General features: G+C 40.0%; 1 protein-coding gene across 1 annotated transcript in view; it reads right to left on the bottom strand.

Annotated features, from left to right (window-relative positions):
- Window positions 1–565: 565 nt before the first annotated feature.
- Window positions 566–25,674, bottom strand: part of KYNU (kynureninase) — a 227,509-nt gene continuing 202,400 nt past the window's right edge. The window contains exons 11-14 of the mRNA XM_054972577.1: window positions 14,009–14,061; window positions 11,212–11,297; window positions 4,538–4,768; window positions 566–1,205 (exon numbers count right to left, since the gene is read on the bottom strand). Of these exons, the coding sequence (XP_054828552.1) occupies window positions 1,062–1,205; window positions 4,538–4,768; window positions 11,212–11,297; window positions 14,009–14,061 (514 nt within the window). The 3' untranslated portion in view covers window positions 566–1,061. The remainder of the gene's footprint in view (window positions 1,206–4,537; window positions 4,769–11,211; window positions 11,298–14,008; window positions 14,062–25,674) is intronic.

Below are 25,674 nucleotides of genomic sequence, written 5' to 3'. Positions count from 1 at the left end.
AAGGCTCAGCTGGCCAGCCGGGAACTCCTGGCAGGCCAGCCAATCCCGGTTGTTTAAATGATCAGCTGCTTGTCAGAGATCTCCCAACAAGCAGCTGATCTGGGAGTTTAAATGCCCCTTTCCCTGCCACTGCAAAGTGGCAGGGAAAGGGGCATTTAAACACCAGGAACCACGAACTGGTTTGCAAACTTGCTCCAGTTCGTTAAAGTTCGTGGTTCCTGGTTCATGAAAAACCACGAACCACAAATCAAGCAGGGTTTTTTTTCAGAGTTCATGCCCACCTCTCTCTGGGACATGCTGTGATTGAAATAGCAATATACAAAATTGAAAACAAAAAGTAAGAAGTAAAATCATATAATGATAGAGGTAGTGTCTTACTGATATGTTTTCAATGTACTTATCTTGAAAACTGATATATGTAAAGGAGATCAGACATCTTCCAGCATCACCCACCTTTCTTTTGTCATAATGTAAGGGTTAAATATAACCTTCCCTCAGTATAAACTCCACCCATCCACGGCCAGAAAGGAGCCAAACAACAACACACAACAAATGTTTTGGGATATAATTTAAGCCTTTAAACCAAATTAACATTTGCAACTTTAGAAGTACTTTGTGAATTCTTAAAACTGTATTTAGATGAAAATGTAGATTTAAAAATTGACTTCAGTACAAATTCCAAATTGAATAGAAAACAAGTTACAACTACAGCATTCTATATATGATTTTACCATGTATATATATGAAATCACCATGATATAACACAAAGATACTCTGCAGTTGCCAACAGTACTTTTATGTAGCTTGGCCATTATGAAGAACAAATCTAGAATACTAAAGACCATCCCCATTAAATACATAAAGCATATTAATTCTTAGAGACTAAATGAGTGGAAATGTGACTTTTAATAAAAAGTATGTCTGTTGTGAGTAACTATCCAAGCAAAATCATTCTTTGGGGGTAAATTGGTAGAATAGAGTTGAAATAAAAAATTGCTCAAATGCACTGATGCATTTTAGTCAGAAATAGATTGAAAGGTACAGCTGCGCCGTCAATAAGATCAGGAATGTGCTGTAGAGTCTGCTGTTTGCTCTGCAGATGTAATTGCAGATCCCAGAATTTCAATAAATCTGTGCACATCACGGAAAGAATTGTAGAGAGGAACCGGGGCAACACGAAGAGCATTGGGTTCCCGCATGTCACACTGCAAAACAGCAAATAAACATTCAGTAAATTAATACAGCTTCACATGTATTTGTCAGAGAATGCACCAAAGCTTACTTAAAGATGGAGCTCCTGTAATAATGCTAGCCAAACACAACATTCCCCCAACTTCTGGCTGAGAAGAGGGAGAAAAGGTGAGCAAACTCTGCTGGAATTCTTTTTCTCTGGGATAGGTTTACATGCAGAAATCTGGGAATGGGCAGCATGAAAATAACAGCAACAACATTTGATTTATATGCTGCTCTTCAGGGCAACTTAATGCCACACTCAGAGCGGTCCACAATGTGTGTTATTAATATCCTCATGACAATCACCCTGTGAGGTGGGTAGGGCTGAGAGAGCTCTGGAAGAGCTGTGACTGAGCCAAAGTCACCCAGCTAGTTCCAAGTGGAGGAGAGGGGAATCAAACCTGGTTCTCCAGATTAGAGTGCTGCTGCTCTTAAGAACTACACCAAACTGGTTGATTTAGTATTTGATGTTTTGCCAAAATGGAAAAATAACTTTGCAGAAACGAAAAAAGGAAGGTTTATGACATTTTCTACAATAATTAACTAACATGGATACATTCATGCTATCTCCCATTGACCTATCTATGGCAATCAGAAAGTGATCAGTCTGCTGAGAATATATACTGAACTTCACTCCTTATAGCTTTACAGCTTCAAATGTTTTGCTGCCTTTCCCAGGGTTTTATGCATTATATTTCTAACGAGACTTTGACAACAGCATAAAAAACAATTAAAAATCCGAGCCTGAAACCTCATACATAACTCCCAACCCCAATCTTCAGTTAACAGGCTGGCAAATAGGCTGGCAAATTGCTTGATGCAGCCTGATCCAGGTTAGGCATCTGATTAACCTCCGTTGGGAGGGAGTTCCATAAATGGGATGCCACCACATTACTCTGATTTTATTTGCAGCAGCATTAGGGGATGACAGTGACCAGGAGCAGATGTAGCAACTATCCCCTTCTCCTCCTATAGACTGCAGAATGATCATTCCATATGTAACATTAACAAGATTTCTGTACCCAAAGTTGATGTACACAGAGTAGATGTACCCAGTAATTTAACCTCACACAGGAAGGGAGCAACAGCTCCAGAGGTGGGGAAGTCTTGCACAGATTTTTTAGTTTCAAGGTCTGCTTTCCGGAATCACTAGAATGTGTTGCTAATCAAAGTCATCATCAGATTATCAAACATGTCATCTGCAGTTCAAATATGAGGTTTTTGTATACAAGCCTGGAGTCACAGGCAGGTGTTCATAGTTTACATACAAAAGTATATTTTTTTGCTGTTTTGTTGTGGGTGCTGAAGAGATCTGAAAAAATTTATCGTGCTCTAAGAAGGACTTTGCTATGGTGTAGCAAAGTTCTTTTTAGAGTTACTTAACTGTAGAAACTGTTATTGAAGATTATTATTGTTGCTTCATTGCACTTCTTGATATAAAGAACGTATTCCAGTGCTAAAAACTTTAACTGTGTCTATTTTCCTTTTCTTAATGGTGCCTGAAACCTGAGACTAGTATAATTAGCCCTTAAATATGTGTAGCCATTTGATGCTATGGATGGCAGTTCAGCTGTCAAGGTACAACTGAACACACCCACTTCTCCTGCAGTGGTTCAATACATGGAAACAGTCTCACTCCTTGTTTCAGAAGATGGGAGAGCACACAGTGAAATGTCTGGAAAGTCTTAACAGTTAAGCAGGAACATCAGTCTTTTAAGTATTCTGTCGCCAGATCATTTAAGGCTTTAAAGGTAATAATTAGTACCTTGAACTGGGTCTCTAAGCAGACATGCATCCAATAAAGTTCCTTCAGAATTGGTATGATACGATGTCTATAACCAGTCCCAGCTAATAACCTGCCTCAAGCTTACCAACAGAAGTTTCTGAATTGTTATCAAGGGTGGCTAGAGTACAGTAGTGTAATCCTCTCTGAATGTGATCAAAGTTTGAACACCTGTGACCAAATCATACCTGTTGAAGAAAGGCCATAGCTGGCACACTAGTTTGTGTCTCCATCCATTAACTTTTAAGATCCAAAAGTACCCCTACTGCTTCTTTAGAGGGAGCGTGACCTCATCCAGAACAGGCTGTCTGCATATTTCTCCTCTGGCTTTATTATAAACCGGCAGCAGTCCTACTGTATGTAGAGTTTTCTGTGCATAAACACAGCCACACCAATGATGGTTGTTGGTCCAGCTCAGAGACAGCACAACTGCCATTGCAGGAACAAAGGGATGACACTCGGATTGCCATATGCCCACAAGAGAACTCCCACTCCCTGTAGGCCCTTCCTATTCAAGTTCTGTGAGGTTTCTTCAGAGCCTTCTCTGATTAGTCCTCCTTGTTTTCATTCCTAGAAACTCTCACCCCCCCCTACCTTCTCTTCCACCTACTCTGCCTTCAGGTTCCTCTTTCTCTGTCCATTTCCTCCTCTACACTTATCCTTCAGCCTCCTTGCTTCCAGGCTCTCTTTTTAGATGTATTGTCGAAGGCTTTCACGGCTGGAGAACGATGGTTTTTGTGGGTTTTCTGGGCTGCATTGCCGTGGTCTTGGCATTGTAGTTCCTGACGGACACTGAGAGATCTCTATCTTTTGGTGCTACACCTCTGAAGATGCCAGCCACAGCTGCTGGCGAAACGTCAGGAACTACAATGCCAAGACCACGGCAATACAGCCCGGAAAACCCACAAAAACCATCTCTCTTTTTAGCTTCCATTGGTTATGGAATCTCACACTAGTCATTGTTCTGTCCCTTTGACACACCCAGCCGAGCTTTCCTGCATATAAGATGGACTGAAAACTGGCTAGCTCTCCGAAGAACTAAATGTTCAAACAATCACACTAGCTCAAGTCATCAGTTTCCAAGGTCACAAACACAGCAATACCAATAGCATGTCAAAAAAACCCACTCTGTATTATGATAAACTGCATTATAATAAACTAGCTACATCACATGAGTGAGGCTTAAAAGTGCTGTAACCTCATGTAATGATGGTCAACATAACCTTAGTCAGTTCAAGTGATGCCTTGTTTTGGAAAAATATATTTTTCTTGGATCCATGTATTTTTAGGGCTCGGAAAGCTGGCAATAAAAGGTTATCACCTTACTTGCAATATTTTTCTTGTTTTTGGGACTAACAGGGAAACAAAACCATTTATCTAATCATTTATGAGTGGGACATATCAGATCAGTATTCTATGTCTCAGCTAAAACAATATAGACACTATTCTAAGACCATTAACCCAGCCTACAAGCCCCATAAAGGGCTGAGAAATGACCAGCATGAAGGCTTGCTTACTTACAGCGATTCCTCTTTTTTCCAGTTCTTTAAACACAGATTTAACTGGAATGGAGAAAGCCAGTGTGAGCTGGCATCCTCTTTCTTCAATGTGAGAAGGTGTGATTATTTTCACATAGGTCTTCTCAGGGTCTTCTTTATCTTCACTGTAGTAATGCCTTATCAAGTATTCCAGGTAGCCAGTAAGAAGAATAGATTTCTTTCTCAGAAGTTTCATTGGAGTTTGACTGAAAATCTACATTTAAAATAAATGAGTGCATCATTGCTGTACTACCAAAACCAAACAAAAAATTAAACAGCTATTCCTTCCCTACAACTGATACTGTATAAACCTCTGAAATTATGCAGAAAGTCACTTCTGATTCTTGGGAGGCGTTAGTACTGGAAATTAACTTTCAGGCCTTTGAAAATATGCAGACTGAGACCATCTTGATAGGAAAACTTAGGACAGATTCGTGCAGGGGCTTTGGTGTATTCAGGTATGTCCACATGATGGTGTCCCTGAAGCTTTCCTCTTAAACCAGATTAATAACAAACTCATTTTAGTCTTGCTCAAAGGGGAATCTGAAGAGTGCTGTGGGAGGCCTGCCCCAATCACACCAACTCTTTAAAAGGCTCTCCCCCTTTCCCAACTGAGCCCCTCTGTACCAGTACAGCATAGGTAGGTAGGGAAAGGGAAAGTGAGGGGGGGCAGAGGCTGCTTTTGCTGTATCCGGGTGCATTTACATACTCTTGTGTGGAAGCAGGCTAGCCTGTACCTCCTTGCTAAACACCTGTTCATAGTGGAGTTCTTCCCAGGGTCCCTTGGATCAGGGGTACACCTTGTAAGTGAACATTAGTTCCAAAACAAAAGTACATAGGACAAAGGATGTTTGTTTGCTTTTCATCGTGTCTTCATACTTTAAAAACAGGTTTTGCCATTGGCTTGTATTCGTAATTGTGTAGTCTCTTACCAGAAACATTTCTCTCAGCAAAAACAGTGAGTGTGTGAGTGTTAAAAACTTCTCTCTTCAAGGAACAATTAGTGTTAATGACTATGTTTTCCAAGGCTCTGGCTATCCCTTTTCCCTGCTGGCCACATCACTGGCTTTTATGATCCTGTCAGTCCTGGCTGAAGTCTCACAACACCGAGTAAAGGATTCTTTGCAAGGGTGGTTGATTGAATGATTTTGGGGTCATCAAACTATCTAGAGAGTTTATGGCAGAGGAGAGATTTTAATCAGGAACTTCATGATTCATAATTCAGTCCCTTAACCTTTATGCAACACAAATTCTCAACAGCTGTTGGATCATTCAGTCTCAGGAGACTAAACGTTCTCCTAAATCTTGAAACAACTCGAAGCTACTAACTCTTGATTCAAGACCTCATCCATACTTATCACCAGATTTCTTCATATAAATGCTGCTCCTATAGAATGGATCTCAGATTATTTTAAAAAATATCTATAAAAGGCAAGAGATAGTCCATTGTGAACTAACAGTGTTTAATGTTTCCTCTAGAAATTTAACTCTCTTTAATGTGTCCCGATACAAGATGACTTTCAATTTTCCAAGTCATCTCCTTGCCAGATACAAATTCTATTCACTGTTCTACTGCAATTAGCACAAGGGAATCCTGACTGTGCCAAAAGAGTAATGCAGACACAAAAAGCCAAGTCCATAGAAACTGATGAGCACTCATTGCCTTTGACCCCCTGCAGTGGGCTAAATGGCAACCCCCTCCCTCTTCTGAAGAGCACCATCTGGGTCAGAGCAGAGTAGCATTTAGTTTATCTCTAAGGTCACATAAAGTTTATGAAAAAAATAGAAGAGATGCTAAAGAACAAACAAAATTAATTGTCAAAAAGTATTACTGGGCTCTGTCACCAACTCTGGGTGTTGAATTTAACACCAGGGAAAAACACTGAAGTTTCTGTGAATCTCTGATTTTAGTCTGTGGACTCATAATGACATTTGAAAATGATTTCCTGTTTCCAGACAGGTTTCAGAATGTCCTTAACCAATAGATTGGAAGACTGAGATGAACTGATGTATGTTATTAAAACTGTGCACAGCACAGGATATGAAAAGTTATAAAACCACACTTTTTATTCAAAGATGCATAGGTATGGTGGAGGAAGTGTAAATTAAGCTGACCACAGAAATCAGGCTGGCCTGAGCATGTAAATGGCAAAGTGAGTCACCTCACCATCTCTGTGTCAAATTCTGAATCCCTGGCTCTCTCATCATGGGGCCAGCAACAAAGGGATAAAAGATTCTGCATATTTGTGGGGAACACCCATATATGCAGAAAAATCTATTATTTCAAATTATGCCTCCAAATTCAAGGAAAACCATTGGAAAATGTTTGGTTGCCTTGGCATCTAGAATCTTCTGAGGATATCTTGCAAAATCTCAGCAGCTATTCTTGGTTGCTTAGGCAATCCCTTGGAACATCAAGCTGTTTACATTATCAGGGAATCACCTTAATTGTTTAGTACCCTTTCTCAAACACTAAGTGACCCACCTATTATATGCTATTTGGGAGAGGGCATTAAACTCTTAAGGTAGTTTGCTATAGCACAACGTAAGGTGGACCTCTTGGCCAGCTAAATCTCTCAAGGCTATCTCATGAGATTTCAAGTACCATTTTGGTACCATAACAACTCCCTCATATGTGGAAACATCATATTTTAATGCAGGAATTTGCTAGAAATTGGAGAGGGCTGTGAAGAGGCACTGGAAGTGCTGGGCCATCAGAGGGGATGGAAAGGGGCAGTGATGGGTGAGGAAGAAGTTGGAAAGGAGAACTGAAGGAATGTGAAACTAGGATAGGCAAGGAAGAATGAGTGTTGCAGGAGGAGTGGGAAAGAGGGGGATGATAGGAACGGATGTGAAGTATAAATGGAATGGTGAGATGAGAAGGGTGGAAGAGAATAGAAAGTTCTGGGAAAGAGGAGAAAGGAAAATCTGTAGGAGAAAGGTTAATGACAAAGGAAATAAAAAGAGGAGGAGGAGATAATCAGCAAAGATGTAGTGGAGGAGCTGTCAAAGTGCTGGGCAAAGGAATGATATGGTATAATGAGTGGGATGTCGTGGGTGTGGTTAAAAAAATATATGGAGGGGGAAGAAGAGTTAAAGAGAGGGGAGCTGTAAGGCAGAAGGGAAGCAATGGTTAGAGGGAGAAAGGAAAAGGGAAAAATTAAGGAAGGAGATTAATATGGAGCAAATGGAAAATAAGTGTTTTTTTTAAAAAAAAACATGCTCCCAATCTCATTCCATAATCCAGTTTCCATACAGTGCTGAATTTAATAGGTACATGAGGAGTGAGCAAAACACAAAACATAAGCAACTCTCCACCCAAATAACAGTGACTTGGGTTTCAAGGTCATGCCATGCCTTCATAATATAACCACTGCAGTCATCTCCCAGGCCCTTCTTTGGGTGCCCTCGCCTTCTGAGGTAAGATGGATGGCAACCTGAGAAAGGGCTTTCTTGGTCATAGCACCAAAATTATGAAATTCCCTCCCCTGATCCAAGTGTCCCCTTCTATCACTGTCTTCGTCAAAGGGTGAAGACTTACTTGTTTCTTCCGGCATTTCCTCACTGACACTCCTTTCTGTGTATGTGGTTCAACTGAGTATGTGTTTTGTTTAATTATTTTTGCTTGTTTTAATGTTTATTTTAATGTTTTTGATAGTTTGGCACCATAGGTACTCTAAGCTGGGTGGAAAGATGGCATATGGCTTAAATAAACAAACAACAAAAAATGATGTTTCAGCATGTGAGAGTTTTGCAGCTGCACAGTCTGCAACTAAGTCTTGATTACCAGAGAAGAGGCACTGATTTCCTGAGGTCATGGCAGGATTCAGTGTTGTATAGTGGTTGCAATGTCAGATTAGGATCTGGGAGACCCAGGTTCAAATCCCCACTCTGCCATGGAAGCTTGCTAGGTGACTGGGCCAGTCACACACTTGCAGCCTAATCTACCTCATAGGGCTGTTATGAAGATAAAACAGAGGAGAAGAGAATGATGTTAAGTAGCTTTGGATCCTCATTGGGGTGTAAGGTGGGATATAAACTGAGTAAAAAAATAAATCATTAAAGAGATTTGCTTGCAGTCGATTCTCTGTGTAATCGGATGCATCCTCTAAATTACTGACATTAGATGCATTGCTTGCTTTTTGTACCTGTGCAGTTACTGGAATCTATTTGTGAAGTGATCATAAGAACTGACTGCAATATTAGTTGGATTTCTGGGCAGACATCAAAGGCACACAGAGACATCTATGTAGTAACTAAGTAGAACACTCAAAATGATTTGTTAAAATTCTTTTAACTTTGTTCCTTTTAACAACCGAAGATGACAGTGGTAGCAGATGAGTGGGGGGAGGGGCAGCAGCTGCAAACAAAATAGCCATGCTGCCTCAATGGGCAAATGAGCATGCCCTAATTAATTCGGTTGCATCTAATTGGTAAACAATTGGCTCCCTGGCTGCAGCTAATGGCCAGAATACAAGCCAAACTAGTGGACGATTGAGCATCCTTGCTTCTTTGTGCAGCTAATTACTGCCTACTTGTATTCACACTTTGCTGAGTAGGAGTTACTCTCACATAAGTGTGCATAGGACTGAAGACTAAGCAACGCATTTTGCATGCAGGGGTTTAGAAGATGTCTAAGGGAAGAGGCAGGCAAAGCGCCCATCTCTTCTTAGTTCAGCCAGCTCTCTTGGCTCTGGACAGCGGTTGCTGGAACCTTCTCTGCCTCGTTCTGGGGAGAGAGCAAGAAGACAGATATAGAGAAACAGGAAAATTAGGCATCCCACTGCAGGAGCCTGCTCAGGGCAGACGATGAGCATTTCAAAAGGATGCTCCAAGCCAGTGCTGTTGGTTGGCTCCTGCAATGGGAAGCCTGTGCATGCTTTGCTCACCATCTCCTTGCTCTCTACCTGGTGCAAGACCTGAAGCTCAGCTGAGAACAGGTGGCTCTGAGCCAACCAGAAGCATTATGAAACCTCTCTTCACCAGCAAAGCAAGGTCCTACAGTGGGAAGCCTAGGCACCCTCTACTGTCTTCTCTGCCTTCCTGCTCTTTCCTTGGTATGAGGCACAGTGGCTCAGGTAAAAGATTGAGACTGCCCAGGTGCCTGGAGGAGAGCAAGCTGGCTGAGGAGAAAGGGAAATAAAACCACCATCACCCCACTGGGGCCAGCTTGCTCTTTTTCAGGGTGGCTGCCGTGGTGGTGGTGGTTTTACTCCCATCTTTGGCTAGCATGTTCTCCTCCCAGCAGCTGTCCATGTGGTGAGATAAGAGCACAGAGTCCACAGAAACAGGTGGGGGTTATTGTAGAGGTTGAACCCTTTAGTACCACCCCGGGTACAATAACTTCAGCTCTGGGAGGCTCATGGTTGATTCATCCTCCCGGCCTTCCAACAGTGGTTGTTTCAAGGTGGGAAGAATCCACCAGGCAATGGCCTTGCCCACTTTCTTGGAACATAGGGTGGCTGTCACACTGGGGAACAGTGAAGAGCCACAGGTGGCTCTTCGACATACCACTGAATATCACTGTTGTATGCTATTGGTGACTGGAGTTTGTTTCAAACCAGGATTCCTTCATCATGCTCTGTATAAGAGGCAGAAGAAAGGAGGGAGGAGCAAGGTGCACTCGTGAACATAGTAACAGGCTAAGTTATGTAACACAGTAACAGGCTGATGCTGGCTTGATGTGATGTCTGAATCATAATGTGTAGTAGACAGTAGAACCACCACATTTAATAACAGGAAAACAAGATTATCTGACATAAGGAAACCCAAGGCCTCTAGCCCATGATGTAGTTTATCAACAAAAAAACAATATGTGAACAGCTCTATTGTATCTTTTCATTCTCACTACTACTTTGATCCCTTGTGTAGCCCATTTATATGAACAGTCAAGTGCAACTGCTTATAACTTAAAGCCATTGTATGCTGAAGGTAGGTTTAATATTAAAAAGGGAGTCTGTAATGCTGTGACTGTAATGGCAGATTACTTTTTATATTAACATCTGTCTCTAGCACAGCAGCAAATTACTATTTCTGCCTTCCATTTGTCCTCTGTTTAGGAATTAGAAGCACCCCCTACACATGTACCAGGCGGGAAACTGGTACAACCTCCTATTATCTCATGCACTGAGTTATAGGACAGTTTATATTCTAACTCAAGAAAAATGATGACATGGTGGCAGCAGAAGTAACTCAGCTGATGAGCAAGTAGTCCAGAAAAAGGCAGTATTCACTAGAGACAAACATTAATATAAAAAGAGAACAGGTAACATGTTCATAGCACTGTGGTCCTCTTTGTATTACGTCAGCCACAGCATTATTGCTGATATTGATAAAGCAATTTTCTGTATTTTATTCCAATTAATTTAGGATTTATATGCACAATGTATAATGTCGCTATGTAATATATGCATATAATGTACACTGCTGATCTGATGTACAAATACAATGGGGGAAAAGTATACATTTTATAAGAAAATCTGACAAAAGGAAACAGAAAATGGTAAGAAAATAAGGGCTTATGGGATTGATCAGCAACAGTAAAATGGAGATATTCAAATCAACCAACAAGTTTGGGAAATTTGATGACATCCCTAATAAGACCAGAGTTTCTTCATTTGTTTGCCCTTCATTAGTTGTAAGAATGTAATTACTTACCTCTAAACTAGCTTGAAGAGCACACACCAATAATATGGGAGGGTTTGATAATCGAAATCCATTGATCCCAGGACTCAGTTGCAATTCTGTAGAGCAAAGATTGGTTTTTAGCTTTTGTTGGTTTGATTTTTTCCCCTCCCTAGCTTTGTCATAATAGTAGACTACAGCTTTAAAAAACAGAGGAAGATGGATAAGGATGATTTACTACATTAGTGGTTTGACACACTGAAAATTAATTTGTCTTTATTTATAGTAAATCAGGATTTTACTAGACAAGAGTCTGGAAGATCCATGATCAGCTCCTCCCAACATTTTAAAAGGTCAAGAGTACCTAGCAGGGCCTGATATAGATTGTGAAGGGAAAAAGAAGAAAGAGTTTGACTTTTCACAAACTGAAACTCCAGGACCGTTAGTACTTCAGAGGGAAAAAAAACAGGATCGTATTTTTGCCTGTATCTTTGATTGGTGAAACCATATGGAAATAGAAATAGTATTTTCCCTCCATGCCGCATCCTCATTTTGAGCTGAGACCTCACGTAGGTGCCTTTTTTGACAGATTAAAAACTCGGAGAAGATCAAGTTACTGAATGTCCCAGCATCTGGTCTAATTAGCCCCTCAGCATTTTTGTTTTGATAATTTGTTCAGTGATGCTGCGAATGAGCAGGTGATGCTGATAAAATAAGAGAAACCAAACAGTAATTATACTATATATAGCCATATCATATCATGTAAGAGATAAACTAACATTTTTCTTAAGATCAAGGTTCAATTTATGCCACAATATTATAAACAGGCTCCACAATTGACCAAAAGAATTTTTTTTAGAATTCTATCCCAAAAGTTTAATTAAATTTTATTAAGTGCCATGATTAAAATAAATCAATCAGGGGCCCTTAGATGAGGAAGTCAAATACATTTTATTTTGCATCTCCTATATGTTTACAAATAAGACAGTATACACATACACACTGTCTACTATCCTCAAAGATTGTGGCCCAAAGAGGATGATATGTGAAAGCGCCAATTTTAAAAAATCAAAGTATCAGTCCTATGTGGCTACTCTGAAGATAGGGGAACAGCGACTGGGCGAGGGAATGTTTAAGTCTTTCCTCTGTTGCCATTTTCCCAATATTAATCCTTTCACTTGAATTTGCAATTAACTCAATGGATATGGGGGGTGGGGAAAGTCAGGTAGAACATATTATTATTATTAGCTGTTATTGTTAAGTACATTTAATTATAATAACCTTATGTCCAAAAAAGTGCTCCTGGCACCTCACAACACCAAATCAATATAACAACTAAAAACAACTGAATAAGTATATAGTTAAAACCAATATTACTATTCGTTCATAGTTTCAGGTGGGTAACTGTATTGGTTTGTAGTAGAAGAGCAAGATTCAGGTCCAGTAGCACCTTAGAGAGCTTTCTAGAGTGTGGGATTTTGAGATTCAAAACTTTCGAGAATCAAAGCTCCCTTCCATGTGTCTGACAAAGGGAGCTTTGACTCTTGAAAGCTCACACCTTGGAAATCTAGTTCGTTTTGAAGGTGCTACTGGACCCAAATCTTGCTCTATTAATTCATAACATTTCTGTGGTTCTTTCAACTGTCCAAAGCACTTCACAAATCAACTTACATGAAAATACCGGTATATATTTACATCCAATAAAGATGAAAAAATCACAAGTACAAGTCAAAACATAATCAAAGCATACATTCATTCAATTTGAGCTGTTCCAAAGGCTGAGGGTTCAAGCAATATATTCAAAGTCCATCAAATCAATCAAGCGGAGACAAGTCCCAAAAGGAAGAACAGTAAGGTAAGTAATAATCTCAGTTAGTACAATCAAACCGAACTTAATCCTTCTGTTTCTTCAAACAGGTGTGAGGAGTATCCCAAAGACGTGTCTGTAGTACCGCCCAACAACCAGGGCTGGCAGAACAGCCTGTTGTTTCATCCAGAAACCTCCTCAGGGGCAGGAACACATCTCACCAATCAAGAATCATGAATAGTCCTATCAATAAAGTCAAAGAGATCAATCAACGGTCAAGATGCCGCCGTTCGAGCTCTTGACTGTTGAGTGATCTCTTCGACTTTATTGATAGGACTATTCACGATTCTTGATTGGTGAGATGTATGCTTTGATTATGTTTTGACTTGTACTTGTGATTTTTTCATCTTTATTGGATGTAAATATATAACTTGGTATTTTCATGTAAGTTGATTTGTTGTTACATTGTTGTTCTGTTATTGTAGGTATACTTCAGGTGGAGGCATTAATTTGTTGTAACTCTTAAACTGTAAAATATGTAACTAATATTAACCCCAATTTGGAGATGGAGGACTGAAGCTAAGACAGAGTGGATTGCCTTCTAGTGAGTCCACTGAAGATATAAAATATAAATTGTGGATCTCTTAATTTTAGCTAATTTTTAATAGAGAAAAACTAAGCAGGTCTACTCTGAAGTAAGTCCCATTTTACTTAATAAACCTTACACACAGGAGTAGGGTTACTCATTCTTAGTACTGTAGCTTCACTTCTATACTTCCCTGCAACTCATTAAAAAACCAAAAGGTCCAGGATCTCCTGCTGAAGGTCTGCTTAACATGTGAACGATCTTGTAGCACAGATGGGCAGGAGTTTTTACTTGATCATAATTTGATTATTTTTGAGATATAAATTATTGAATGTGTTAATAGAATTATGGCCCTTTAGCCTAGTGCAGTAATAACAATACTTGCAAGTAGAACAAAAAATACGGCTTTATGTAACATAAAGGGAAAATGTACATACTGTTTTCCATAAGAAACCTGGTTTTGAATTCATGACCCCACCATCCTGTTAGCCTAACAAAGAAGGTAAATGGAAGGATTAACAACACAATTGAAATACTTAAATTCTGTCAGTAATGTGCAATAGTAACATCTGCGTGAATAAATCACAATAACTGATGTCATTGACTCAGTTCCTTTTGATGAAAGCCAGTTTTGTATAGTGGTGAGAGTGTCAGATGAGGGTCTGGGAGCCCCAGGTTCAAATTCCCACTCTTCCATGGAACCTTGCTGTGTAACCTTGGATCAGTTTCACACTCAGCTTAAACCACTTCACAAGGTTGCTGAAATTATAGCAAGTTTCTAACTACCATATCAGAAAACAAGACTGATTTGACCATAGCTATGTCCAAAGGTCTTCCAAAAGTTGTATATCCTATCGAATCCTTGCTATGCTCTTCACCCATTTATGTGCCATTGCATATATTTTCCATAATGCTATTGCGTGGCATTGGTAAGTAACGGCTGCAGCCCATATGGTGGGACTGATCCCTCCCCCTCGCCCAGATGGGTTGGTGCAATGATCAGGGCCCCCTCATGATGTTAGTATAACACAAGAACCAGTTATGGTATTGTGCTGCAATGGTAGTTGTGTTGTATTAGTCTGTCTCAGAAGCCAAACCTCATTTTTCTGGGCTTGGTACATACTTTCAATACTACTCTCAATTCAGTCCCATCTTGTGTACACACAATGTCATAAGTCGTGAAAGAAGAAAAGCGTTATTTTAGTTCTGAAATACTATAAATAAACCGTATCATAATAATGGAATTGCAGTCAAGGCTGGGACCCCTTGAATTCAAGAGATCTAGTCGTCCTCCAGTGCTTTGTCTAAGCGTATATATGACGTAATACATAGAATGTGGCAGTCAGTCACGGTGCATGTAACTGAAAATGCAATTCTAGGCATAGTCACACCTCTCTAAGCCTACTAACTTGCACTTAAAGAAAAAAACTTGTGAGACAGACTCTTCTCTCTAACATAACTTCATTACATACAGAAGAATAAAGAAACATCACTTATTATTATTGCTGTGATTCAGACTTCCAGTGAAACTTGTAACAAAACGATAACATTCAGTTTTGACTTAGCATTGCAATGTCAACATAATTCTATGAAATACCCAGGAGATTTGAAATGCCGGTGCTTTGAATCAAATGAGAAACATCAGCAGCCACTTTACACTTTTGCAGTACATTGGTTAATATAAAGTGCAATGTTACTGCATACTATTATTACAACATCCTTATGAAGTCAATGTTGCAAGTCTTGTATTCATTTTAATAGGCATAGCATAGCATAAACAAACATACATACGAAAAACTCACGGTGTTGTCAAGCCAAACAGAATGATACTCCGAGATTTAAAGTACAAGAGCAAGAAAACAACTTCAATAAACAATTTCTCACCATATATTGTCAAAGGCTTTCATGGCTGGAGAATGATGGTTGTTGTGGATTTTCCGGGCTGTATTGCCGTGGTCTTGGTATTGTAGTTCCTGACGTTTCGCCAGCAGCTGTGACTGGCATCTTCAGAGGTGTAGCACCGAAAGACAGGGATCTCTCAGTGTCAAACTGTGGAGGAGATGTTTGCAGGTGATTTATATCTACTCAGAAAGGTGGGTTGGGTTGTGTCATCCTGTAAGGGTTTCCCAGGGTGTGGAATGCTAATGGAGTGCTAATGCTTCACTGTATCCTGAGGCGGTTCTTTTGCATATGGATTGGTGCTTGATATGCTAATCTTCTCTGCAGGGCTATTGTGGGTTGTAGAGTCTTTTGTTAGCCTGGTGTTTTTCAGAACTGGAAACCATGCTCTATTCATTCTTAAAGTCTCTTCTTTCCTGTTGAAGTTTTGCTTATGCTTGTGAATTTCAATGGCTTCCCTGTGCAATCTGACAAAGTAGTTGGACGTGTTGTCCAGTATTTTGGTGTCCTGGAATAAGATACTGTGTCCTGTTTGAGTTAGGCTATGTTCAGCCACTGCTGATTTTTCAGGTTGTCCAAGTCTACAGTGTCTTTCATGTTCTTTTATTCTTGCCTGGATGCTGTGCTGTGTGGTCCCAATGTAAACTTGTCCACAGCTGCAGGGTATGCAGTATACTCCTGCAGAGGTGAGAGGGTCTCTACTGTCTTTTGCTGATTGTAGCATCTGATGTATTTTTCTGGTGGGTCGGAATACAGTTTGTAGGTTGTGCTTTTTCATAAGCTGTACCATGTCATCCGTGATTCCTTTGATATATGGCAAAAACACTTTTCCTGTAGGAGACTGTTTTTCCTTAGTTGTTTGATTTATCCTGGGTTTAATTGCTCTTCTAATTTCATTTCTGGAGTAGCCATTTGCTTGAAGTGCATGGTTTAGATTATTAATGTCCTCATTGAGAAAGTGCGGCTCACATATCTGTCTTACACGGTCTACTAATGTTTTCATTATGCCTCTTTTCTGTCGAGGGTGGTGATTGGAGTTTTTGTGTAAGTACCAATCCGTGTGAGTTGGTTTCCTGTAGACTTTGTGACCTAACTGAAAGTTTGCTTTGCGGATGACCAAGGTATCCAGAAATGGGAGTTTACCCTCGATTTCTTTCTCCATTGTGAATTGTATGTTTCTCCATTGTGAATTGTATGCTTCCTATGGTACTCGTGCACATGCAGTGCAGAACAAAATGTCAGTTGCCCCATTTCCCCAACAAAAAAGACAGAAAGAATTAGAGGAAGCATAGAGAAATACAGACAGGGAAGACAGAAGTTAGAAAGAATGTGTGGATGGGAAAGGAATTAAGAGTCGGGGAGGAAATGGCAGTATCTTCTGGCTTCCCCTGACCCTTGAAAGGGATTTCACTCCCTCTATTGGTACATCACTTCCACCACCTGGCCTTTATAGGAATTACCTGCTGGGAGGACTAAGAGTCCCAGATCCCCTGCCCTGCTTTGTTGTTCTAAAGCCCTTCTTCATGCCTGAATCTCCTGCTCTCCAGTGCCTCTTTACCTTAAGGACGGGCTGCACTTGTGCACCATTTGGGGATTAGTAGTTTGCCAGTGGACCACCCCTTCCTTTTGGCACTAGTTTTAAATAGTGTGTTCAAATGCTAGAGGTTTATGTGGTACACAGAACTTCCAGCTTCACAAATTATAAAGTATTAAAAGAAAATGTCTACATGTATATTCTCTGTAGAGCAACAGATTTGGCAAAGGATACAAAAAGAAAGGTGTAAATGTAACCCCTTTGAGGTAATTGGTTTAGCCCAGTAGGGTGGAGTCAGTAGCTAGAGGCAGGCTGCTGAGGAAGAGGCTGGTTGCTAGGGAGCTTAATCATCCTTAATTTGGATGTTCTTATCACCTTGAATAAGGTAATCAAATGTTGTATGTAAATAGTGACTTAAATTGGTGTTTGTGTATTGTGTTTGGTTGGCGTTACTGGGATTGTATTATTTTTGCAGGGCTGTAATTCCCCAACAAGAGGACAGAAGTCTGGGCTACAGTTGCTTTGAATTCACCACTTCATGGAATGTTGAACTGTTTTACCTTTTCAAAGACATTAAAGTTTCTGTATGGTTGCACTTAGGAATTTAGTTTAAAAAAATAGTTGTATTTTATTAACGGTTGCACTTATGAGTTAGTTTTAAAAAGTTGTATTTTATTAATTGTTAAAAAGCTTAAAAAAGAAAAAATTCTTTCTTAACTTAAATGTGTGTGAAAGTTTGTTTCCTAAGATCCATAGAACCCATAAAAAGAGAAGTTACATAAGCACGCAATCCTTTTGCCTTAGCCTCTCTTATTCTAAGACAGGCTCTTTAACCTAGAAATTACAGGGTTGTAAAAGCTCCCATTACCTTGGGGTCTTTGTTCAGACTTGCAGCCCTTTGTCCCCTCCACAAAGCAATGGCTGCCTTCAGCAGGAGCCCAGGCGTGAGAGCTCCTTCTCTCTAGATGGAATCAGCAAGAAAGACCTTCCTCACCACACCATGGAGTTTTTATTATCTCTGTTTGCCCATACCTTTGTGGATCACAGAAGCCATTTGTGAAGTCTCTAGGAAGAGACTTTCTAGCATCCCAGGCCTCTCCAATCTCTCTTCCCTCCTGAGTATTTTGTCACCACTCCATTGCCTCCAGCCAGGCAAGCATTAGCATTTCTAAAGCCAGGCTGGGTGCAGCTGAGAGCAATTGACTTGACGTCCCCCTTCCCTGCCTGTTTTCGGGTGAAAGAATGAATCATATTAAAATTAAAAGTGAAGGTTTTGGTGCAGTCCAGACCTCTAAAGTAAAGCACATCTCTCCACATCCTCCATTTTCATTGCTTTGTGCATTATATTCACCAATACTATTGTACTGATTCTCTAATTATGCAATCCAGTGTTGTTTCATTGTTGTTGTATGCGTATTATACAATTTTAATGGAAGTAGTCTACTTTTTAGTGCACTACAAATTTGCAATCCCATTTTATTGCATTGTTGATTGCATGTGTACAGCTCTGACTGCATTGTTTTTAATTGTGTTATAAATGAAGAAAATAAATATTCTTGGGTCTTTGGATTTCAACAATGACTTCATTATCTTTCACTCTTTTCCTTGCCTGCACCTTACCAAGTTATGATGAGACCACAGAACTTATTAGACATAAATGTTGCAGTTACACTTAATTTTCAGTTGTTCTTAGCTGTACACTTTGAATTCATTTTACCAGTAGCCTAATGACCTATATAAATATATATAACCAGAGAACAGGCTGCACAATCACACATTAAAAAAAGTATTGATTTTTGAAAGGGGAAAGAAGCATAAAATTTGAGTGTATCCTTTTGTGCCAAATATCGAGCGTGTTATGATTCAAAATAGCTGAGGTGTTAACAACACCTAACTATAACCATTTATAAATACACGTTGTAAAAAATAAGAGGCAGTAAAACTGCAAGGTATGATGTTGTAATAAAGTTTATTGAAGAGCAACTACTTTGCATGCAAGACAAGCACTTGTGATAGGTTAGCTATTTAAAATATCCAGAGAATATGCTTAATAATAAAGATGCTCAGGCACCCACTGGCTCATGTCCCACTCGCCAGTTGTGAGAAGGGACCCTGTTGTTTGGTGGGTGAATACAGATAGTTGTCCATAGGTTACATCAACCTCACCTGTTGCTGCTGCCTTCCTGTGCTCCAGTGCCAATGGTTTAGTGAACAAATCAATTACTCACAGAAAGAAACACTGAGTACTTATTTTTAAAAGGCTTTTAACATTTGCCTGTGTCAGCATTAATGGCTGCCAATCTGTCTGGAGCAGTTTACATGTACTTTATTTGTGCGGTCCTATAGGAATGATAGTTTTCCACCACCACCACCACTTCATATCCTAAAACTATTTTTCACAATAAAAGTTTTTTTTAAAGAATATGCCTTGTGTACAGAGACGAGAGCAAACAAACAGGATCCCCAGAGGTAGATCCTGCTTTGCAGGGTGCTTCAACTAACTCTCAACAGCTGCTTCCCTCACTCTCTTTTCCAAGATCTAAACCTTCCTTCCTTCCTTTCCTCTTTACACGCCTCTCCCTTCACCTGGAAGGGTGGGGGATCACCTCCTTCAAGCCCCGATGGGTACCTGGACAAAGCCATTTCCTAACATTTAAGGCCCACTAAAGAGATACCTATAATAGTTAAGAAACATTACCATTCTTTTTGTTATAGGTTCTTGTAAAGTACAGGTGTGCCACTTCAGGCCTAGCCCATAGAAGAGATTGATCCACAGTATCTAACTAGACTGCAAGCTTACAACAGTACTTTCTGGGCAGAAAGTCCCAGATTAATTTCCTACGATCTCTACATTAAATGATCTCAAGTAGAAATCTGCAAAAGTCCTTTGCCTGAGACTTGAGATTGAGAACCATCACCAGTTGGGGACTTGAATCCTAAACAGCACAAGCAGAGTCACACTACAGTTAGGTAAAAAAGAGGTGAGGGAGACAGTCCAGATGTATGAATAAGCATGTCAGAGCACAGGCTTGAGAATGGGAGAGTGACCAGAGAGTGGTCCTGGATGTAGATTTGCCGAGACAAAATGAAGCAATATTCACTATCTCCACAAAAGGTCATTACTTAAGGGTTTCAACAGACTTCTCATAAGCTGAACTCTAAATGTCATGTAAGTGGGATAAAGAAGTAATAAATAATAACCAATCTTCTGATTGGTATGCAGTTTTTAAAGAAGATGATCATTAAGTTTCCAGTTATTTACAGAATATCACCTTTCCAGATTTAAGGAAAGCATTCACAGGACTAAGATTCCAACAGATGTTTGTTGTGCTCAAGGTCATTGCATAGCTGTTATAGGGTTCTCAGTTACGTGCTTATGACAACTTTGTGTGTGTGCATGCACACACGCAGTCAAGTCACAGCCAACTTGCCTTGAAATCTCAGTAGGGATTTTAAGGCAAGAGACATTCAGAGGTAGTTTGCCATTGCCTGCCTCTGCGTAACAACCCTGGCCGACCCTGCTTAGCTTTTGAGATCTGATGAGATAGGGCTACCTGAATCATCCAGGTCAGAGTATGACAACTTTAGATCTTTTGAAATCATACAAACTAAATTTCTAAGAGCCATTTTTGTGGTCCGTCACTGTCTCCAAAGCAGCCCTACATCTGGAGGTGGGCTTAATTTCTCTTAAAACCATGCCTGGATTCACAGGATAAACTACTGGATAAAGCTCATCCTTTTTCTTGGGGGACAGATGCCCATCAATCTAAATGGAAAAGGCTCCTTTCAGAAAAACTCATGCCTTCTGGGTACTCTCCAGTAGTTTAATAGCTCTTGGATACACAAAAGCCAGATTATTAATTAAGCAGAGGATTTGGGATATCAAATTACAAAATCACCTAAGTTTGGCCACAAAATACCATTTCTTTATGGACAAGACGTTTGTGCCTCCTAATTATCTAGCCAATCAATCTTGAAATGCAGACAAGCTTTTACTTTGGCCTAGTTCAATGTTCTACCTTCAGCACATTTGCAGGGGAGATTCTCTGGAGTTCTATTTTGGGAACACACTTACCCGTGCAAAGATGAGGAAATTGAAACAGTTGGGCATGTACTATAATACTGCCTTTTTAATCGTGATCTCAAGAAAGATCTCATTACTTCTGTTCTTCATAAAATGCCAGAACAATCTGAGGGTTTTTATATGGCCTTTCTTCTTTTGGACCGTGATCCTGGGATCATGGACAAAGTGGCCAGATTCTCTGCAGCTACCAGAGCCAGTTGCCATTCACTATTATGTTAATGGATTTTACCTGTTCAATTTAATACAATTTATTTAATCTTTCATGTAGGAATGTTGCTATTGTATATACTGATGTTTGACCAGAATGAATAAATAAATAATCATCAGATGTCTATAGCATATTTGAAGAACAGGTATCTGCATATTCCTATTAAAAATACTGTAAATATGCTAAAATGACTATGTTGAAGACCAACAGTGCAATCCTATGGAGAGTTACTCCAGTCTAAGGTCATTGACTTCAGTGGGCTTAGACTGGAGTAGCTTGCCATAGGATTGCACTGTTAGTCCATAACGTATCATGTTGCTCACTGTATGATTGTCCAAGAAGAAAATTTTTGTCTTTTTTATCTTTCTCAGTGTATTGGTTGTTCATCACATGGTGTCTGATAAAGATAAAAGCATATCTTATTGGGTTGCATTAGTTGCATTAAAGAAGATTTAAGTAAGGTATTTGGGGGAATATAGGTCTTTAATGCCCACTGACCAATACTCACATGACCCCTGTACATTATTAATGAGCTTAACTTGCCTATATGTGAAATTCTTGTTACTTTCCAATTATATTTCATCTGCTTCACAATGTTTTTTTGGCCATAGTAATTACATTTCATTGAAAGTATAGGGAAGTAGATGTTTAAAAAGTTCAGAAAAGTGAAGATGGATGAACTTCTAGAGGGGTATTTTGAGTGTCCACATAAACTATATAAAGAAGATGCTACATGTCACACTTAGTTGTCCCAACTGCTTTATGATATACTCTATTTGTCCATTATTGGAAAATTGAAGCCACAATAATATATGCCTAGCTACTTTTAATATAGCTAAGATTCCCACCCCCTTCAAGAACATAAATGATCTCCTTGATCATCCAGGTTATAAATTGTAAATGAGGGGCATGATTATCTGTTATTCAGAAACAAAGGTCAAAGAAACTTTTGTCTCCCCCCCCTTTATGTTCTTTAAAGTGGATCTCCTTTGATGTCTACCCTGCATATACATAGTGATCATTATATCTCAAGCTCCTGCATCATTAATGCAACCACAAATGAAACAACTCAAGTTGTGAACGCCCTGTCCTTCATTCTAACCACACAGATGTGAAGAGAAAACTGAGCAAAATAAAAATACTCACTAAAGGGACTGATCTCTAGTGCAAGTATGCTTGAAAGCAACGGGCGCAAATGATTATTTTTTCACACTTGAGTCTCTCTCTTCAAAAATCTCCTGTCTCTCTGCTTCTTGACTGGCAAAATGGGAACATGATGTGGAGGTAAAACTAGGCCTCCTAGATTATACTTCATAATCGTCAATTAAATTACATTTCTGCCTTGAAACTAGCCAGGCTGCTGAGTTAATATTCAATTACTACCTGTTATTTTCATGTATCATTACCAGCCCACAGTTCCATATGTAGCTGATAGTAAATACTAATAAAGCTACTTGTGCTCAAATCCAAAACTCTCTTTCCCCAGTCTTACTTGTTCAAAGCAACATTTCTTCTGTTACTGTAGGATTATAGACCACAGCTGACATCCACCAGAGCCCAGTTTAGCTAAAATGTTTTTCTTTGACCTCAAACAGAAAGGAACAAAGCTTAAGTCCCTCATGAGTAGGGTTGCCAGCTCCAAGTTGAGAAATTCCTGGAGATCTAGGGGGTGAAACCTGGAGAAACCTGGATAAAGTGGGTTTGGGGGAGGGAAAGAACCTTGGCATGGCATAATTCCATAGAGTCCACCCCCAAAAGTAGCCATTTTCTCCAGGTGAACTGATCTCTGTGGCCTGGAGACCAGTTGTAATTCCGGGAGATCTCCAGCCACTACCTGGAGGCTGACAAACCTACTCATGAGGCATCCTCCTGCAAATTTTTTGAAGGCTCTAGCTAGGCCTGGAGCATGCCCAGTGCCCTCCCTCTACCCAGAAGCCCTATGGGGTGTGTCCCAGCCTGTGAAGGACTAATAGTGCCTTCTGAACTATTTCTGCCGCATTACTCCCCTTCTCTGCCACCAGGGTTGAGCTTCCAAACAGCTGGTTGTCGGATAGCTGGAAGGGCCAGGTGTCAGTGGCTGCCTGACTTTTAAAGGGCCAGCTGCCACTTAGCTGGCTGGGGTGAAGATCTTTAGAAGGTGTGTCTGTAACCCCACTAAGCCTGATGGATGCCAGGCTTGCCCATGTGGGGAGCAGAGGAGGGGTACCTGGTGAGGGCCTTAAGCGCTGTTCCCTTCTGCTTGAGGCCAAGGAAAAGCACTTCCACCACCCTTGCAATAGTAACCAGGTGTCTGTGGTATCATTCAATCTGCACCAATATCAAACCATCCTTCTATTTACTCCAGGAGCAATAGAGGAGAGAGACCTGCCTATGCTCTCAACACAGCTGCAGGAGTCCCAGGAAATGCTGATGAAAGACTTTTAAGAAGGGTTGGGGGGGGGCAGGGTTTCTCATATTACTCATTCCTCAAGTCTCGTAACATTTGAGCAACTGCTCTTCCCATATACATTTTAAAGGTGTGCTCTGCTAGTTAACCTTATTTTAAATAAAAAGACTCTTAAGATCTGTTGAACAGTACATGGAACCTGAAGTTTAATGGCCTCCAAGAGAATTCTCCAACTAAGTTGTTCATGAAAGTGTATCCCCAGATAGTAAAAAATTTACATTTTTCCCTACACTTGTCTTTTTGTGCTCAAATTCAAGGGAGATACTCATACATTACAGCTGTTGTCAATAAAGCACCTTATTATATTTTGGTTACATGCAAAGTCATTTTGTAGAACAAAAACTGGCATAGATGGCCAGGTCTTGCTACTCCCCCCACCCCTTACCAACTATACCGTTGCAAAGCCAATGACTTACAACATCAAAATTATAACAAGGGGTTTCTCAGGCTTTCCCCTTCATTTTTCAAAACAAGAGGACATTTGAGCAGCAACCCTATGAACATTTTCCTGGGAGTAAAACCCAGAAACTTTCTTCTGCGTAGACTGGCACAGAATCACTCCTTACAAAATAATACTACCTTTCATCTCACAGTTCTTACAATTATTGGGCTTGGACTTAAGTGACCCATTTTCAAATATTTGTGTGCAGAGATCTCTGGTACTTTGGCAAGCTGGCACAGGACTATTCTAAAGATAAAATGATGTAAGAATTGTAAAATACATTGTTATCCTGAAAATCCCTATATAATAGTTGTTGTTATCACAGTCCGCCTCTCTTTGCTCTCATGTGTGATCCTGTGTTTAATTATAAGGAAGAGCTTTTGTATCAAAAGACTATTTAATCTAGGCAATTATTAGTTTCATCTGCGCCAGTTCAGGTCTTTCACATCCTGTGATGATTTTTTCTTGCCCTTTTCATATTGGTGTAACTGTTTTCTAATCATCAGCAGTGTGTGATTCATGAACAACATTGCTGCACATTAATAGCTGATCGCTCCCAGAGAGTGTGGGGCAAATCCTACACTCCAGTGCAAAGTTGCAAGTTTGCACTTCTCCAAAATGTATGTTTCTCAAAAGACCAAGGCAATGAGATTACAATGATATAGGCAAATAGCTTGACAATTTTCTTCTTCAGATCTTTTTTGCATTTTAATGTCAAGTGAAATAAGTCTCTTTTTCCCTCTTCATTTTGCTTCTGTCATCTCTAAAAATGGCCAAGCTGCTTTTAAGCCTAGGGACGATATTTAATGCAAGGGAGGGCGGTGTGGAATCTCTGAAAGCATTGTCTCATGTAACTATGCTGCTTTGGTTGGTAGCATTGCAAAATATTAGAATTTGGAATAATCGCTATATTTCCAAAATAAATGGGATGCCATTTCACATATCAGATTTCACCTGGCTCTTAGGTGGAAGGTTTAATTTAACAATTGCGCCAAATGGGGCCTGACATGTTCACTCTGTTCTTGTAAAGCAAGGGCTGTTTGGCCAATCAAGTGCAAGGTGATTTACTGCTGATCGGGATTTGAAGACAGAGGGGGCATATGTCCTCTTAAAAGACTGATTCCGCCCCCCCCCCAGTCTTTTAGTTTCAGTTCAACTGGGACTACAACAATCTCTGAATATGTCCCTCCATATTACCCCTCCAGGTCAAAACAAAAAGAGATTGAGTTCACTTTTATAACAAGATACAAGTTTTCTGTGCTCGGAGTATGTGAAAGAGAAATGACCATTACACTGGGAATCCAATCAGGGCTTGGTGAATTCATAGAGAACTCCTTTGGAAGCCTCTAAGGCTTTCATGATGAGGAAAGGTAATTTCATTCACAGAGGCCAGGCAGAGAAAAAGTATGAGCAAGCTGAAAAAAAACCTGTAGTCTAAATTAAATCCCAAGAAAAGATCTTACTCAAACCAGACACCTCTAAGGCTAATG

Source organism: Eublepharis macularius, chromosome 2, assembly GCF_028583425.1.
Source record: "Eublepharis macularius isolate TG4126 chromosome 2, MPM_Emac_v1.0, whole genome shotgun sequence".
In the NCBI taxonomy this organism is placed as follows: domain Eukaryota; kingdom Metazoa; phylum Chordata; class Lepidosauria; order Squamata; family Eublepharidae; genus Eublepharis; species Eublepharis macularius.
Note: the sequence above shows the minus strand (reverse complement) of the source record. Positions and strands in the feature narration are given on the sequence as shown.